Source organism: Molothrus aeneus, chromosome 12 (assembly GCF_037042795.1).
Source record: "Molothrus aeneus isolate 106 chromosome 12, BPBGC_Maene_1.0, whole genome shotgun sequence".
In the NCBI taxonomy this organism is placed as follows: Eukaryota; Metazoa; Chordata; class Aves; order Passeriformes; family Icteridae; genus Molothrus; species Molothrus aeneus.
Window position 1 is genome coordinate 5,884,578 of NC_089657.1, and position 17,769 is coordinate 5,902,346.

Sequence of the window (17,769 nt, forward strand, 5' to 3'; positions counted from 1 at the left end):
TTCCTGTTATCTCTGGATTGTATTTTATCAGTGCCCTCCTTTCCCACCTTGGCTGTGGTGTATTTTGGGAGTGTGGGGCTCCTCTTTTCTGCAGTGATGGGCCCAGGCCATCCAGGGCTGAAGGCTTTGTGCTGGCCCTGGGCTGCTCTCCCCTCCTTGCCTGGCCCTGTTCTGCAGCCTGGCAGGAGCTCCTCCCTTACCCTTCCCAGCCCTCTGGTCTTATTCCACTTTTAAACTTATTGGGGAAGAGGACAGACATCATCCACAGACTTTTTCCTTTCTGAGCATGGCTGCAAACAACTTCCCCTCCACTGATCATGCAGAAATGAGGAGATTTGGTGGCTTTGGTGCATTCACTCTCCCTTGGTGGTGCAGTGGGATGGATGCTCAGGGTTTCACAGAGACCCTCTCCTGTTTTCTGGGCTGATTTTGTGGGAGGTTCCAATGGACACCTGCCCACCTCAGCTTTCCTCCTGCTTTTCCCAATGCAAGGGCATCTCTGTGCTCCATCCCCACCACCACCAAGCAGCCCCTGGATGCTTTTAGGGGTGATGGGGGGTGAGCTGACCTCTCAGAGCTGACCATTCCACCTCAATCCCGTGCCTGCTGCTCAGCTGGACTTTGGAGCCTGGCTCTGGATGGGGCAGGGGGAAATCCCGAAGAAGGAGGAAATGTTTGTTTAATTCCTGACGTGGTGTAAGGTTCAGATTGTGAAACAGCAGGGACAGAGCAGGGCATGGTTTTTCCCTGTGGTTTGCAGATAACATGTGCAGAGCAGGCAGCCAGTGTGGGGCTAGGGGAGAAAGACACCGAGGTTTATTTGTTTGTGTGGCTTGTTTTTAATTTAAATAACCTTTATAATTTCCCCTCCCTCTGAATAGTAAGTGATTCCTTATTTATAAGGGCCTTGCCTTATTATTCAGCCTGAAATACAGGCTGCACTCCAGCTTTTACAATTGGGATTAATTTTTAAGATGGGTCCAGGCAGGGGGGCAGGTAGTGTGAGCCCCCTGTGTTTGCATTTCCTCTGCTGTTGGAGGCCTTTGGCTTCTCTCTGAGCATAGCTGGGGCCAGCTGCCTGCTGCCCTTGCAGCCCTGGTGCTATAAAAGAGGCAGCAATGTGTTCCCAGCTGGAATGGGCCTGGGTAATTGCTCTGGGCAGGTTTATGGTGGGGAGGTGTGAAGTGCCCGCTGTCTGTCTGTCTGTCTGCCCCCCTGCATGGGGCTCTGCAGATGGGCTGGGGGGCTGCTCAGGAAAGAAGTGGTTTGTTAGCCATCTCCAGAGTAATGGAATCGTTGGAATCACAGAAAGGCTTGGGTTGGAATGGCCTTAAAACCCCTTTAGCTCCCATCCCTGTGGCCTGTGCACCCACTAGACCAGGCTGCTCAGGGTCCTGTCCATAGAATTGTCCCTTCTCCATGGGGATCCAAGTCACAGAGTGGGGCTCTGGTGCCCTGAGAGTGCTTGGACAGAAAAGCCACACTGGGATTTCAGAGTGCATCTCTGGATTTCAGACTGAGTTTTGCTTATTAAGGTGGGGAGAAATGTGTCTAAGGAGCCATTTGCCACCTTTTCATAAATATGCTAGAGATTTCACAGCAGAGTGCAGAGACTGCTGAAGCTGGCTGGGCATACCAGAAACTTTATGAAATAGTTGGATTTGATCAACACTTAATCACAGTCAGGCTGCTTGGCCCAGCCTCGCTCCTCTCCCAGCCCCAGAGGCGGCAGGAGGTGCTGGGGCTGGCCTTGTGCCCCCACTGCCAGCTCCACGTGTCTGTGATGGCACACCAGGACATCTGTCAGTGCCCAAGGGAACGTTTATGGCCATGAGGAGAGCAGCTGGGCTGCAGCAGGTCACTGCTGTCCCCTCAGGTACAGGGGGACAGTGAACTGAAATGCTGCCTGCCATCCTGCATCTTGGTGTGTGGGGGCATTGCAAGAGAGCTTTTCCAGGTATTTTATCCAAGCTTTTCCAGGTACTTTATCCAAGCTTTTCCATTTTCTGAAGTGGCTGGATCGGGGGGCTGTTGTGATAAGGCTGTGGTCATTTGCTGCTGTTGCACCCAGTGGCAGGTGAGGGCAGAGGGGTGAATCCACCGACTGCAATGCCCTTGGTTTCATTGCCAGGACGTTTTTTGGATGTTTGCTGTCCTAGAACCCCTTGCTAATGCTTTCTGTTTGAGGGTAGAGGGGTGAATCCACCGACTGCAATGCCCTTGGTTTCATTGCCAGGATGTTTTTTGGGTGTTTGCTGTCCTAGAACCCCTTGCTAATGCTTCCTGTTTGTCCTGCTCGTGTGAACAGCTTCCCTGCTCCTGGCTGTCCATGCCTATTGCACTTCCTAGAGACTTGTTCTTCTCAGGATCAGAGGAGCTCTGTCTCTCAGGCACACACACTCACGTATTTCTCTTGACCCAAGTCCTTCCCAGCCTGGATTTGTGCTGTTCTTACACTGCCTTATGGGCCAGCATCCAAATTCAAGCACGAGAGAGATATTTGAGGTTGATTCTTTGCTGAAAACCAGCTTGCTTTTTTCCCTACAAGAACTAAGCAGAAAACTTCAGCTCTGGCTAGGAGTTTTCAATTAATTTTACGAAGTTATTGGTACACAGAAACAGAACATTTTCAGCAGCAGCAGTGTTTTTCAAAAGTTTGCCTACGAGCAGTTTATTGATTGAGCAAATAGGTGGATAACACAAGCCTGGAGGTGTATGATGGTTAATGTGTAACCATTAAATAGACTTATTTGGGCACTTTTTATGGGTTCTCATAGCAATTAAAGCTTATAAAGCTGTGGAGAGTGTTTTTTATGTGCAGCAAAATGAGAGCCTTTATCGCAGTGGAGGTGTTCATGGAAAAGGTGCAGTTTATGTAATTGTGTTCACGTGACTTGACGTAAGTGTGGGGCTGCAGGAAAAGAAACAACCTACTAGAGCTAATTCCCTAATTCCCAAGGCTGATTGCAATATTCCTGTGTACTGGCTTCCCTCCCAGTGGCTCTTTCAGTATATTGAATTCAGTGTCATTCCATGGGGGGCATTTTATTGTGAGCCTCTCTTGCTCTAGCCCGATTTTTTCTGGCTCTCTCCCCCATGGGTGTGGGTTTTTGGTGTGGGTTTTTTTTATGTGTCTTGGAGCAACTTTGGTGGTGGTGTCAAATTTGCTGAAAAAAGGAGCATGAAATGGTTTCCTGCTGGCTAATGTGATCAAGAAGTATTCTGCAGCTCTTGAAGCTCTGTCCTGGTTAAAGCAATCACACAGGACCCCAAACTTTGTGGGGATATGGAACAGCCTTGGTTTCTGCTTAGAATTTTTTTTCCTTCCCAATACAGTGTATTTAATGGAAAGTGAAGGCTGATTGAAATGTTGTGGACTCAGTAGATGTGTGTGTATGTATATATGCATGTATAAAGCTGTAGTTCCTCCTTTTCAAACAAAAGAAATGAAGACTGAAAACCAGACTTGTTTCCTGTGTTTTGCAGCAGCACCATCTCCACTCTGGAGCCATGTGGATGGTGGGGGAGAACGGATGGGGAGGGCAGCTTGGCTCAGTTTGTGGAATTGTGTGATTGCACAGCTCCAGGCAAATATTGACACCGGGTTTCTTGGCAGATGTGCTGTTCCTGAGGTGCCTTGGGAGCAAAAGATCCTTCCCTGGCACTTCCTGCAGCCCTTGCTGGGGTGGTGGAGGTGGTGAGTAAAGGGAGAGAAGCTCACTGAGTGTCAGTGATGGGTGCTAAGGAAAGGTTTCACTCACAAATACTCTGATATCACATTATGAGATCTCCACCAAAGGGATGGATGCCTGGCAGATGTGCAGAGGGATGGGACCCCTTGGGTGTGTCAGCACTGCCAGCCTGGCACAGGTCTGAATGCAGGGCATGCAGGCATCTGCTCTGCTTTTGGCATCTTTAAAAAAACAAAATAAAACCCAAGGGCTGGCTGAGAAAGGGAAAATTGTAGAATGCTGTTTTCCATCAGCACTTGGCTGCCTGGGCTGTGTGCTGTGGCAAGGGTGAGCATGTGTGAGATAACCTGCTCTCCCTGCTGCAGTTCTGGAGAATACACCAGAGCATTGTTAACATCAGCCAGATTCCTCTGTGCTGTGGCTCTGTAGTGCAGTCTGGACAAAAGGTTAAATTGGGCAGTCAGTTTTGCAGTTCTGGAGAAAGTCCAGTATCACTTAGTTAACTTTTGCAGAGCCATTTCCTGTAGGTTTTGTTAGAGAAAAGCAAGGTTATGTGTTTCCAGTTGCAGTAGAGTTATTTTCCCCTATAAAATGCACTGCAATTTATTTTTACACAATTTTGATTGGTTTGCTAAGACTTGGAGGGTTTGGAAGATCTGGAAAGTTGTTGGGTTTTTTTATTTTTTTTATTTCATACCTCACTTGCTGTGACAAATTGAGGAAAATGTGTTTTTTTAATGTGGCATTGCTGAAGTCTGGCCAGGCTGGGAGTGTGCACAGCATGTGCTCCCACACTGATGTCTGACCCAGGGTCCTGCTCCTGGCAATGCCCAGTTTTGGGAAGCACTGAGGAAGTTTTTCTCCTTCAGGCAGGTCACACACAGCCTGGCAGTTTGCTGCAGCTGCCTGTTCTTCCTGGCTGCACAGATGTGGTGATGAATTGCACAGGGGTTCTTTCCCATGGTTTCTCAGCTGTGGAGGTGCTGTCACCCTCTGGCTCCTTGGCTTGCCCTCTTCCATCTCTCCATGTCCCCTCTTGTAGGGTGCTCTGGCTTCTCCATCATGGTCCATCTCAGGATTTCTTCATCTTTTCATGTGAATTGCTGCATTTCTTTTTCCCAGTGCTGTCTGTGCTTAAAGCAGCAGTGCTTCTCACGAGCCCTAACTCTTCTTTCTCTAATTTCCTTGAAATGGTGACATTTATTATTTTCACAGAAACCAGTCTGTCTCCTCTCAAAAGGACATGGTTTGAATTCTCCAAGCAGTGAGTGCACCTGTGTCCCTCACTGTGCAGTAACAAACCTTGGGGCACCTTCTGCATTCACATTTCCCAAATAATCCCATTTTGGAGCAGGGCTTGGTGTGAAGCCAAGGAGCCCTTGGCCCTGTGAGAGCTGCAGGTTGTGCAGTGAATGGTGAGCCCCTGGCACGGTGCCTGGGCTCACAAGGACCACTCCTAAGAGGGAAGGGGTATTTCTGTTCCTGGCCAAATTGCAGTGTTAGCTTTTCTATTTTCAGGGCAGCCAGGTGGCCACCCACATGGAGTTTCATTATGAGACTTGTAAAAAATATTTTGAGAGGCCATTAGGTAAGTTTGAGATGGCATCTTCTTTGGGTTATGCCTGAGTGAGGTGGGCTCAAAGCAGGAGGCAAGGACCTGGCTGCCTTTTAACAGCTTCCTGCAGAATTTGTTGCTTGACTGCAGCATCCCTTCAGCTGAAGGATTCCCTGTCCTTGGAGCTAGGAATGGAGCTCCTGTGACAAATGCACATCCTCTGGTGAGCAGAAACTAAGATTGTTACAATGCCAAGAGGAGCAGAATGATTCCAGTAATAGTAGTTAAAAGATGAAAAAATTAGTTTATCCAAGTATCTTCTGAATCCAGCAATTTTGCAGGGAGAGTGGGTTCTTTATTGTTTCCCATAGTAAAAGAACTGGGAAATGTTCCCCTCCCCTCTGCAATGTGGAAAGGATAAAAATCTATAGAAGGGAAAGTTTGTTCTTTGACTACATCTACATTCCCTTTGAATTAGCTGTGATGCCTTTAGCTGAGAAACTCTGCAAATCCGAGGGAGTTCATTGAATAATAAATCAAGGCATCCATCCAGCAAAGTACATCAGAGCCCTTTGAAGTAGATGAAAAAATACCTTTGTGATCTGAACGAGAGCTTTGGTGCCTGACTGATGCTAATGCAGGGTTCAAACTCAGCTGCAGTGGCCCCCAACAGAGGTGGGGAGCAGGAGCAAACGTGGGCTCAGGAGCAGCTGCTTCCCCTTGGCTCTGCCTGGAGCCCCATTTGCTCAGGACTCCTGAAAGTTTGAGAGATCCAAAGAGTGAAAAACTGCAGCCAGTGGAAATAAGGACTGACTTTTAATACTGCAAAGTTCTGAGATACCAGACTTGGGGAAGGGCAAGCTCATTTGAAGGACTTTCTAAAATTTAATTGCCTATAACTTTTTCTCCTTCTGAGATTTTCTGCAGTCTGAGTTGCACGAATAGAGAAATCTGGCTTTGTAAGTGGAAGGAGCCGAAAAACAGCACCAATAAAAGCTGTAAAGCTCTCAAAGATTTTTAAAATAGTGCTTCTGTAAAAGATGTGACATTATATGCCGGGGCAGAGTGCTATAAAGATGTTTTACTAGCACTCTTCACAACTCAGTTGTAAGTTGTGCAGCTGTCCCAAACTCCCCTGATAAAGCCTTTCTAGCTGTGCAATCACTGTAATTGTATTGCCTCATGCATACATGCATGTGTTTGTGTTTACATGAAGGTCATGTACACGTGTCAGTCATTTAGGCATGAATGCACACATGTCAGATTGTGCTGTATGTAAGGAATGTTAAGGCTGGCATGTAAAGCAGCAATAGGTTCAATTGTTCCCTCAATGATTTTATGGCATTCCTTGGGCAGAGACTTGAGCTTCAGCTCCATCTGCTTTGACATTGCTGCTGTCCCAGGGGCAAAAACCAATACAGGAGTTATGCCAAAAAAGTCTGAATGATTGTTCTGACAGCTGACCCTGATGTTAACAGCGAGGTAGGAAAGTGCTTTTTATAGAGCACACTCACACACACAGTTATACACTCACTCACACTTGTATTACTCTTGATCTAAGTGGAAATGGCTTGTTTTAAATGCAGTTTTTCCATCTTGAAGGTCAATTAAACCAAGTTGGAGGTCAGATAGAAGGGACAGAACATTTGCTTCTTGGTGTATCTATTTCTGTAATGTTATCAGTGCATGTGGTTTGATTTCCAGCATTTTGTTCCCGAGGCTTCCTCTAAGGCTGAACAAATTGGATCAGTTGGATGTAGTACAGCTTCCAATTTGGGGTTAGAAATCCATTAAATTGCTTGGTGCTTTGTTGGCAGTATGAAAGTGCTTGGAGTGGAAGTGCATTATGATTGGACATTGATTACTCAAAAGGAAAGGGGATGGATGCTTGTGTAAACCATACACCTCCAGCCAGGTTGGCCAGCTTTGGGGTTTTTTTAGCTTAAAATCTTCAGGTTTTGCCCTTAAATGCTGTTCTTTCTTACAGAGAAGAACTATTTTTAAGCTGGAAATGGAGAGCTGTCTGCCATGTGTTCCTCACACCTCTGGAGGATTAGAGCTGGCCCTGCACCATGTAGTGCTGCCAGCCTCAGACAGCCCTTGGGTAGCTAACTAGTCCTTGAGATGGTTTGGGGTTATATACATCATTCCTTTCCACACACAAAATGTTTGGATTTGGCCAAGCTCTCAGTTTCAGCCCGTGGCACTGGAAGGTGCCAGGAATGTCCTTGCTCTGGTAGGTTTCAAACTGAGTGAGTTTATGGTGGGGCATAGGGTTGTAATTCCACTTGGGCCGATCAGAGAGGGCTTTATTCCAGTGTGCAGAGCTGCAGAGTTGCCCGGGTGTTGTGTGAGATCAGAGTCACTGCTGCAGGGGGAGGAGAGGAGGCAGAGCTGGCAGGGCTGACCAGTGCCTGTGTCCTGGCTGCTCCAGCTGGGTGGGCTGTGCTGGCTCTGCTCACTGGCCCCATTAAACTCTGCAGCCCATCTGAGGAGGCAGAGCTTCACTTCAGTCCATCTGCTGAGAGTTTCCCTGGTGACAGCACAGCACATGCCCTGGGTGGCTGGGGAGGAGCAGCCACCAGGGAATAGCAGCCAGGTATTGTGGCCAGCCAGGGGGAGAGAGCAGGACAGCAGTGCTTCTTTCTGGGAAAAGCCTCTAAAAACGCTTTGGTACCATCACTGTGTGAGAGCAGGAGGTGATGCAGCCCCTCAGTGTGGGTGGAAAGCAGCATCAAGTGCAGGAGAAGCTGGAGCAAGCCTGGAGTGAGCCCCCATGCCTGGGCCGCAGGGAAAATCTGCACATTGGTTTTTTAAAAACTTGTTTTCCCCCACTCTTCTCCTGACTAGTTTTAACCAATGCACAGATATTCCTTGGTGCCACTTCTTGGCAAGCATGTTTTGGGGGGAGATCAGTCCTTGCTGATTAACTATTAATAAAAGCCAGGACAGAGAGAGTGGCTGAGCAAACACAGTGGGAGAGGGTTGTGTGCCCTGTCCCCACCATTAATGATTGACTGGGCAGGGCCCTGCCCAGTGCTGCCACTGGGCCAGCCATGGCCAGCTCTCACTCAGAGTGGGCTCTGCAAAGGGGCAGTGCCAGCTGTGTGCTGAAATTCCATCCTCAGGGCTTGGGGATCCCCCATCCTGTGTGCAGCAATGCAGATGTGGCGTTGCTGGGTAGTGGTGGATAGTGGCAACCTGTTGTGCCAGGTTGTGCATTTACTAAATTAATATTTCTCATAAAAAGTGGTGTTGGAGCAGTGGAATAATATAATTTTGGCTTGTTAAGGTCTCTGAGCTTACCAGAAACACTTGCAGATAGGATTGAAACCATTTGAATCCCAAAGAGAGCAGAGCACATTACAGTTCTGTGTTCTTTGAGAAAACTTGAAATATGATTATTCAGTATTACTGAAGGGTTGACCTTGGAAGTTTTCTAAAATCATGGAAATCTTGAACAGTGTTTGAGGAATTTCTGAATTATCTCTTCTCTCTGCACTCTAACCCACAGCTGGATTTTGCAAAGTCATGTGGTGGGAGGGTTTGATTGCTAGCAGTCCAACATGCTGCTGTGGGTCTTCCCAAACATCTGAAAAAAAGCCAAAGGTTTAACGTGGTTTATCTGCTGGGAGTACTTGTGAAGAATTGCACAACTTTCAGAAGAAAATATTTGCTTTGCAAAAGGAGCCATTTTTGAAACTGTAAATAGCACTTAATGCTGATTTATCAATGTAGCTTGTTACTGTTAACGGAGGCTAAGCAGTTCTAAGGTAGATATGTATAGTAAATTATATAGTTATTAATCGTCAATAAATTGGTTTAATATGTTGAATACACAGTGGGGAACCTTAATTGAAAATGTTAGTAAAGAAGTTATGGCCTTTATTGATTTACCAAAGAAAAACAGCAGTGATGGAAGCAAAAGCAATTTGTTTGGTGTTTTGAGCTGGGCTATCCAGCCATTGCTCCAGGGTTTAAGAGACTGCTTTGCTTTGTGGGTGCAAAATCACCAAGAAAGAAATTTATTATCAAATTAGAAAAAGCTGAGTTTGTTCATACACAGTCAAGCAACCAACCTGCAGGCTTTTGGTTTTAGGGCTATGTCTTTCTCGTGGTGGTAGTTAGCACTTTAATCAAAGCAATAAACCCAGAACAAACCCTCTAGGTGTCAGGGCAGATGATGGGTGGAGTTTTATTTGTGGGTTAAAAAACCCTCCACATCCTGCTTTTCCTTCCAACTGCTTACCTGTCACAGGTGGCAAAGCAGGATTGCTTTACTTGAAATTAAATACAGTTATTCTTATTTAGATGCTCATTCCCCCTTTGAAACGTGTTTTTGCTTTGATGCAATCCTTGGAGCTGATGCCTCAGTGTGTTTTGGAGAGGATTGTTCTCCTTCAGGCAGTGCAGCTTAATAGAAGAGGCAAATACAGAGAAAGATTGCTGCAATTAAATCCTGCCCTGAGCCCTGCAGCATCCCCTGTTCCCTGCACACATCCTCACTGTTCCCTTTGGCTGGGGGCAGAGGAACCTGTGGCCCCAGCAGGAGGATGAGCAGCCTCAGGGGCTGCAGGCTGTGTGCCTGTGGCCAGTGCTCTTCTCAGAAGCAGAAAAAGCATTGTTGGATACCTTGTCATTCCTGCTTCCTTTGCCCTGTGCTGGTTTGAGTCCCTGAGTAGCTGCTGGGAGGGGCTGTCCATGTGCCCAGGGAACAGAGGGGCCTGGGGGGAATCTCACTGACACCACTGCATGACCTTCAAATCACTTCACTTCTTGAAACTTGACCTTTTTTGGAACAATTGGGACAATATTTTTGGAGCAATTGAAACACTGAGAAAATTTGTTGAGAGGGCCAGGATCAAGCTCTGGTAAAATGAGTATCCTTGTGTCCCTTCTGATGGTGCAGAGTAATAGCATGAGGTCTGTGAGCACCTGAGTTACCCAGGTGATTTCTGCATGTGTTATGGGGTATTTGCATATATGTGTGATAATGTAGATTAAATTGCATCTAAGCCTTCTGTCTTGAGAAATAAATCAGGGGTGTTTGGCGGAGATGATCTTTCAAGAAAAGAGAAAAAGGCAGACAAGAACTCTACTTGAGTTTTGCTAAGGTTATTAAAATAAGAGGAAGTGGGATCCTAGGTTTTTTCAAAACACATTTGTGGAAGCCAAACAGGGCCTAAAATAACCTGACACTGCTCTGCTGAAAGAGACAAATAAGCCTGTAAAAATCCTTGGTGTGGGAGATGTGGAAGCCCCAGCAGCCTTGCAGTGCTCCTGCAGAGGAATCCTGCCTTTCCTCAGCCCTGACAGTAGGCCTGCTCATCCTGTGCTGCCTCTTGGAGTCTGGCAGTCCACAGTGGCAGAGATATTCACATTTACAGCCCTGTGTGAGCTGAGGCCAGATGTGTGATCTGTGTGCTCCCCAAGTTGTGAGTGCAGACTGGCAGAGCAGGAGGAAGGGCCAAGGCTGAAAGTCCCAGAAAGTCACTTGAAGGTAAGATCATTCCCAAGTTTCTTGAATCATACCAACCACATGCTAAATTAAATTGTAGTCTGGCACAATACCTCTCAGTGATGTGGTTTTAATTAGTGTTCTTTGCATTAATGGCTGCATGCATCTGCATGGTATCAATTCTTTGGGGATCATGCTACAGGAATTTCCTTTAGCCTGTATCACTGGTCATGACTGAGAGTGATTCATGGTGCAGTTTGCTTGGTGTCTGGATGACCTCTCAAAGTTTGTCTTCACTGTCAAATTACCTCATATTATGGCTTGAGGGCTGCCCTTAAGTTGACTCCCTCCTGCACATAAAGCCCCTTATATGAGCAGGCTGTCAACCCAAGCCAATGTGATGCTGCTGCTAATTTGAACAAGGCCATAAGTAAAGCCTGAGTGGGCACATCAGCTGAGCCACAAGAGAACCCCTCAGTGTGGGGCACAGCTTCACCCATGTGGGTGCTGTGTCCTGCAGAGTCCCCTTCTCTCCAAAGCTCTTAGAGCAGCAATCTGGGGCATCCACCTTGCTGGTGCCCTGTGTTTTGGTGCTCTTATTACCTCCTTCTAGGAGGTAGCTCTTTGCCATGCTTGCTGTGGGCCATTTCTGGGCTGCATTTCAGAGTCTCTTGAAGCTGGATGCTTTGCACTTGTAGGCAGCACCCAGGGTACCCTGGAACAGAAATGGGGCTTGGCCTGGGGCACAGTGGCTGAAAAGCTGCCTGGTGAAAAGGACTGGGAGGTGATGGTTGACATCTGTCTGAACATGAGCTAGCCAGTGCCCAGGTGACCAAGGAGGCCAGTGGCACCCTGGCTTGTACCAGCAATAGTGTGGCCAGCAGGACAGGGCCAGTGATCATCCTCAGCACTGGGCATGTGTTGAATGCTGGGTTCAGTTCTGGGCCCCTCACTACAGGAGCACAGTGAGGAGCTGCAGCATGTGCAGAGGAAGGGACTGGAGCACAGCTCTAATCTGAAGAGGCTGCAGGGGCTGTTTGGCTGCTCTTGGGAGTAGACTTTGGACCTGTCCTGTGCACAGCAATCAAAAATAGACTAAAGCTCCTTCTTTCTGTCCTGACTGCCCATACAACCACCTGAATCCATGCAATCTCTGATGGCCTTGTGCTTCAGCATTAATGCTCCCCTGTCGCTGCTTACAAGGACACTGCCATCTCCCTGGCACCTCACAAGCTTGTTTAAAAGAGACATCTGAGTGTGCTTTCTTCCTGCACAGCTGTACACTTGTAGCACGGGCAGTGTGCTCCCTCTCTTGCTCCCCTGGCCCCCATCCCCAAGCTAATTCAGCTGTAGCCATGCTTTTCATACCCACTCAAGTGTGCATGGGGCCTCCATTCCAGGGCTGTAAAGCCATCTACAAACATGTGGGAAGAGGATGGTGCCTATTCAGTGAGCTGCAGACTAGGCAGCTATCTTTCAACAGATGAGCTGAAGGAATTTCTACTGCAGGGCTCAATTGTTCTGGGCCCTCAGCTCCCTTTTGTGCAGGAGCAATGAAAAGTTGTGTTATGACAACGGTTGACAAAGTGTTTAATGAAAGCCACAGTTGGCAGTGACAGAATTTCAAGCCATCCTCCTTTTCTCCAGTGCCTGTCATCAAAAGGTGCAGAAACACTTTTGACATAATCTTCTGCACTGACAGATAAATGGTTTTGATGTGAGGGTTGGAAACTTTCACCTTGCAGAACTGAATTCAGCCATCATCGTGGTGGACAGAGACCAGGAGCCGTGTATGTCTCTGTTCCTTTGTCTGGTTTTCAACAGAGAATTAGGTGGCTTTTCTCTGCACTGGTCAAGGTCCCAAAACAGGGCCAAAACTTGAACATAAACTCCTGATCTACCCTGCACCTTGCCCAAGGGGGCAGGGTTGGCCTCTCACAGGTCAAAGAACTGACTGGTCCCTCCTCACTGCAAGCAGGACTCTTTGTTTGACAGCACTGTTTCTTTTGGGAGGTAGTTTGAGCATACCCAGTTGCTTAACAAGACTTTCACTTCAGTCTGCAGAGCTCAGTGATAATGCCACTTTCATAATGCCAGCTGAAGGCAAACACTGCTTTCTTATTTAGAGACTAGAATAACTGAAAAGACAGATCCAGGGCCCTTCCCATATTGATTTTACAGGCTCTCAGTTCCTGATCACGGGCATCTTAGTGACAGGAGGGGAAAACCCTACACTGTTGGATTAGCCAGTACAAGGAAGACTTAAAGTCTGTAATGGATAAATAATATGCAGAACACTTTTCATGCCAGTAAATCAGAATAAAGTTTAAAAACATTTACCAGCTTTTCCTTTTCAATAGAAGATGATATGAAAAAAAACCAATCTGAATGTTAGGGGCCACTCAGGTTGGTTGTTCTGCTCTTCCTCCTCTGCCAGCTGTAGAACTTCTAATCTTTGTAGCGTCCCTGAACTTCACAGCTCAGGCTCTTGAATTTATATAAGTTGGCTTTTGTTTTATTTCCACAGTTGCCTTGGAGGGATCAAAATATCCTTCCATGAGTAATTCAACATACCCATGCAGAGAAGCAGGGCACTGAGCAGCTTGTGGGCAACCCCACTTTTGCGCTCAGCTAACCTCAGGTTTAGGTGCCAGGAAATGGGCAGAACATGCACCAAAGCCATGGGCTCTTGGAACTGGCATAAAACACTGCAGGTGATGCTTTATACTCTGGTGTTGAAGAGATGCTTGGGGTGAGAGATGCCTCAGAGGGCTGGGCAGGTGCTGATTTGGAAAGGACAGGGTTTTGGTGTTGGGAGCCGATGGCTTTCTTTGAGGAAGACATTTTGGAAAACCGATGGCAGGAACATTTGTTTGGTGATTCATTGGGCAATTGTGGCCTCATCCCAAGGGCTCCTGGAGAAGGAATGCATTCTGTGCTGCAGAGGAACAGCAAATGTGCCAGCTTTCAGTGATGGGACAGCTGTGCCCCAGGCTTGGCATCTCCATCAGCCTCCACTGCTGGTCTGCTCAGCTCAGAGAGGCCAACCTGGTGGGGTTGAAATGAAAATCCTGCAGTGCTTCATTCACTGCTGGACATTTGGGACCCACACTTTGGAGTGGGAGAGCATCCTGTGCACCCATGACCTCAAGTTTTGAGCTCCCTTCTTTATTTGCATTACTGGAGCCCAACCAAGATTGAGGACTCATTTCATCAGCATCAGGCAAACCAAGACAATACCTACCTCAATTTTATTTACAGTCTAAATAGACAAGACAGACAAAGGGTGGCTGTGGAAACAAAAGCTCTGGAGAGGTGATGTGACATGACCCGGTCACACAGCAGGAGATGAAGAGAGCCAGGAACAGACAGAGGTTTCCTGACTCCCAGTCCCAGTGATCTATCTATTGAAACATGTTAATTCTTTCTCTCACTTAAATGCTGTGACTGGCATGCCACACACTGCCTAGTGAGGGGATCAGAGTTCTGGGAAACACATCCTTTGATTGCTAATGCTTCAGGCTAGAAATTCTTGGGTATTTTAATATAAGTTAAAATACAGCTAGTGCCAGAAACTCAGTAAACTTTATTTTGGCATATCTAAGTAATTTCAAGTCTCCTGTTTATTTTTTACTGACTCTATTTCTAGGTTTCATTTCCCCACTGATTTTTGAGCAGTGTAGTGTGCATTTAGTGAGGTGGTTGGGGTGAGTAATGTGGGGAGAACTGAAGACTTTGGTGTTCAAGAGGATGGAGTTCACCTGCATTTCTGCAGCAGATGTTGGGAAGTCTTTCTGTTGCTGGTGCAGCAAAATCTCTCTGTGCTAGCTGAAGAGCCAGCTACTTGTGCAGTGACTTTGATGTTCAAATGTCCTGAATGGCAGCAGCAATAATCAGAAAGTCGTTTTGGGTGATGTTAAACTGTGGCCATGAAATCCTTTAATTTATGAAAATCTCTGTTTTTCACTTGTGAACTTTGGAGGTTCATGTCAGCATCACTCAGTGCTTGAGCACAGGATAAACCAGGGATCTGGTCCCTCTGGCAAGTGCAGGGAGGATCAGTTCTGGTGCACGTGTTCTTGTTCCTTGCTTCATAAAACAGCCCCCTTAGCCTATTGCAGAGGAATGTGTTGAGGAGAAATACATTACCTGAAAAAATGTGAAGTTTGGCTGCAGTAAAAGGCATAGAAATACATGAAAACAGATGGATTCATGCACCATCGTGTCTGGCTGTATTTCCCCCTTTTAGTTTGTCACTTGTGTTTCTGTCTTGGCTTTATTGTGCTGAGCCTGTAGGACGTTACCTGTTGTATTTTTCTTTTTGCCTGTAGATCAGGCAGGGGCAAGCTTCAGCATGATCTTACTGTGTGGTTAAAAAAAAAAAAAGTAGTAATGTAATCTGTGGGCAAATTGCACTTTAATTCGTAATTGTGCTATGAATATGGACTTGGCTTTCAAACACACTATGAGTTTAAACTGCAGTTTGACTTTTATTTAGATAAATGCCTTTGAGTTGATAGTGAAATGGATATCTACTGTAGGCTGGTATTGATTTAAAGGTCTCTTGAGTGTTTTAAAAGACAGTAGGGGCTTACAGGACAGTGTATTTTAAACTGAGATGCTTGGTTAGGTTTTACACTCCTCTATAATTTCACTTCTAGGCTCTGTTAAGAGCCAGCCTGTGTTGCTGATTTGTGGAGCATTCTTCCACAGTAGGTATTGGCAAAAAAAATTGAACATTTTGGGCAAGATGCGAGGAGCTGCTTTCAGAGCTGAAATGATGGGGAATGGTGTGATGTGAGAGCCATCAAATGATTCCCTGGTGCAGGGGAACGCTTTGAGGACTTCCCATAAATGCATTACAAGAGGGCAGGTGATCAATATCTGCTTTTTAGCTTGAAAGAGGTGTTTATCACTTCCTGCAAAGTTGGTAAGCTTTGTAGTCTTTCAAGTCTCGGTATTTGCAAGGCTGCTGTGAGCCTGGATTTCTGTGTGCATTGCCAGAGAGTGCAGTGCGTTAGTGTGAGCACTTCAGGAGGGATTTTCCATCAGTGCTCTTCTGGCAGCTGCCTTTTCTTTGTGTGTGCCCCAGCTCTTGGGCCATGGAGCATTGGTAGAAGTTCAGTGGGTGCCTCTGTGACTTAGATCCTGTTTGGGTTCCAGACCTGCTTGCTTTCTGTGGGCACAGTTTTAAAGCAACGAAAAAACCCAAACCGGGGAAGATTGGCCAGTTTTCTAGTCAGACTGGCTTGGTGGTTTGAATAAGCAGCTCGATGTTTGAGGGCTTATCTAAAATCAGGCCATGAATCTTTTGTGTTGTGTTCAGGGGTGCAGTAAGAGGGTGTAACCTCCCTGCAGAGGAGGCAGGAGGGTTGAATTTTACCCAGGGTAATATCCGAGAGCAGGGTGTGGAGCAAAATAAAATTAAAGAAGTCCCCCTCACAATTTCCTTACAATTTACTGTGGTTGCTGTTCTGCTACCACCCATCAATTTGCCTCCTCCCTCTTTAGATTACGCTCTCACAGAAACATGCCAGCACTGCATCCAGAAGGGTAATTAAAGCGCTTGTTACTTTTCTGCATCATTAGTCACTTGGTCTTAATTGATTTGGTTAGTGCCTGGCTGCAGGTTTGACCTGTCCTGTGTGGAGTGCTGAGAGTGCATATCTTGGAGGGAAGGCTCTGCTGTTGCACTGTGTGATGCTACAGCACAGCACGGCAAAGCTCTTGCTTGTGGTTTCTGGAATTAGCACTTAATTTGCATTATTTTGCCTGTTTGCTGTCCCTAGCAATTCCTGCAGTGTGTTCCTTCCTGCAGCATGTTGAGCTCTGGGTGTGTTTCCAGTCAGGGATGTCCTGTGAGGCAGATCTGCTCTCCCACCAGGCTGCACAACCCATTTGTCATCCATCAGTGCTAGAATATGATTTAGGTTTAGATTTGGACTGTTGGATAGCTGGAAAGTGTTGGCTGGGGTTGTTGAGGACCAAAGTGTGTTCTACTCTGTGGCTTGAAAGCTGTATTCACTGATTTAAAAAAAAGTAGTGACAGACTAATTACATCATCTTGTTAGAAAATGTAGAATATATTTTATGTTTACACATAGCAAGTGTACATATGTGTATTTTGTGTGTAACACACAGTGGTATAAAAATATCCTGTGTGAATATAGCTATAAAATATTTAGTGGAAGGTTTGTTTCAGTTCAGACTTTAATTTGTCAGGAAACATCCTATTCATCTGTGATTAGTTTTGTGGTTGGAAATAATCAATAGTAGAATAATAAATGTAATTGTGTAATATGAAGACGAATTAAAACCACACTAATCTAATGCAAAAGAAGAAGAAGCTTGGGGAGAGCTAGATAAGATTTTTGTCATGGAACTAAACTCACTTGTGTATTCAGCAGAAAAGTGCTGCTCTCCTGTTTAAGGTCTCTTTAAAAAAAACCCAAGACCCAAACCCTGTCAGTGCAATCCAGAATAATTAAGATGGCTCTGTTTTGCTGAGCAGGGTGACTGACTATTTTGCTGATCCCACTGTCTTTTATTTTAACAGAAACCTGAGCTACAACAAGTTGGCAGAGATTGATCCTTCTGTCTTTGCAGAGCTGTCGAACCTGCAGGAAGTGTAAGTATTCCTTCAAAGGCTTTAATTGTGTTTTGCCAGGGCTGCTTGTGGGCTGTGAGGAAATTATATCTACTTTCCTAAGACAGTACCTTCCTTTAGCTAAGTTGAATGAGCAGGTCTGACTTGGTGTGTAGGTTTTTTTCCCTCTATATTGTATCTGGGCTGCTTTTTTTAAACTAATCAATGAGCAGAACACAACATCCCAATTAAAACAGCAGAGCTGTTATTGGAAATCATTGGAGTTTGCCTCCCCGGGTGTTGTGCAATGCTTGGAGGTAGCAGTTGAGCACACCTGAGCACACACAAAGCTCCTTGCTGAAAGCATAACCCTGAAGCAAGGCACAGCAGCCTGGATTGTGACACCTGATGCCAACCTAGCCCAAATCTCCCAGGAAACAAAGGTGTAGTGTAGTGGATAACAAAGCACTTAACTGTG

General features: G+C 46.2%; 1 protein-coding gene across 1 annotated transcript in view; it reads left to right on the forward strand.

Moving 5' to 3' along the window:
- LRIG1 (leucine rich repeats and immunoglobulin like domains 1) overlaps nt 1-17,769 on the forward strand; it is a 94,068-nt gene that overhangs the window by 18,196 nt on the left and 58,103 nt on the right. The window contains 1 exon segment of the mRNA XM_066558350.1: nt 17,262-17,333. Coding sequence (XP_066414447.1) covers nt 17,262-17,333 — 72 coding nt within the window.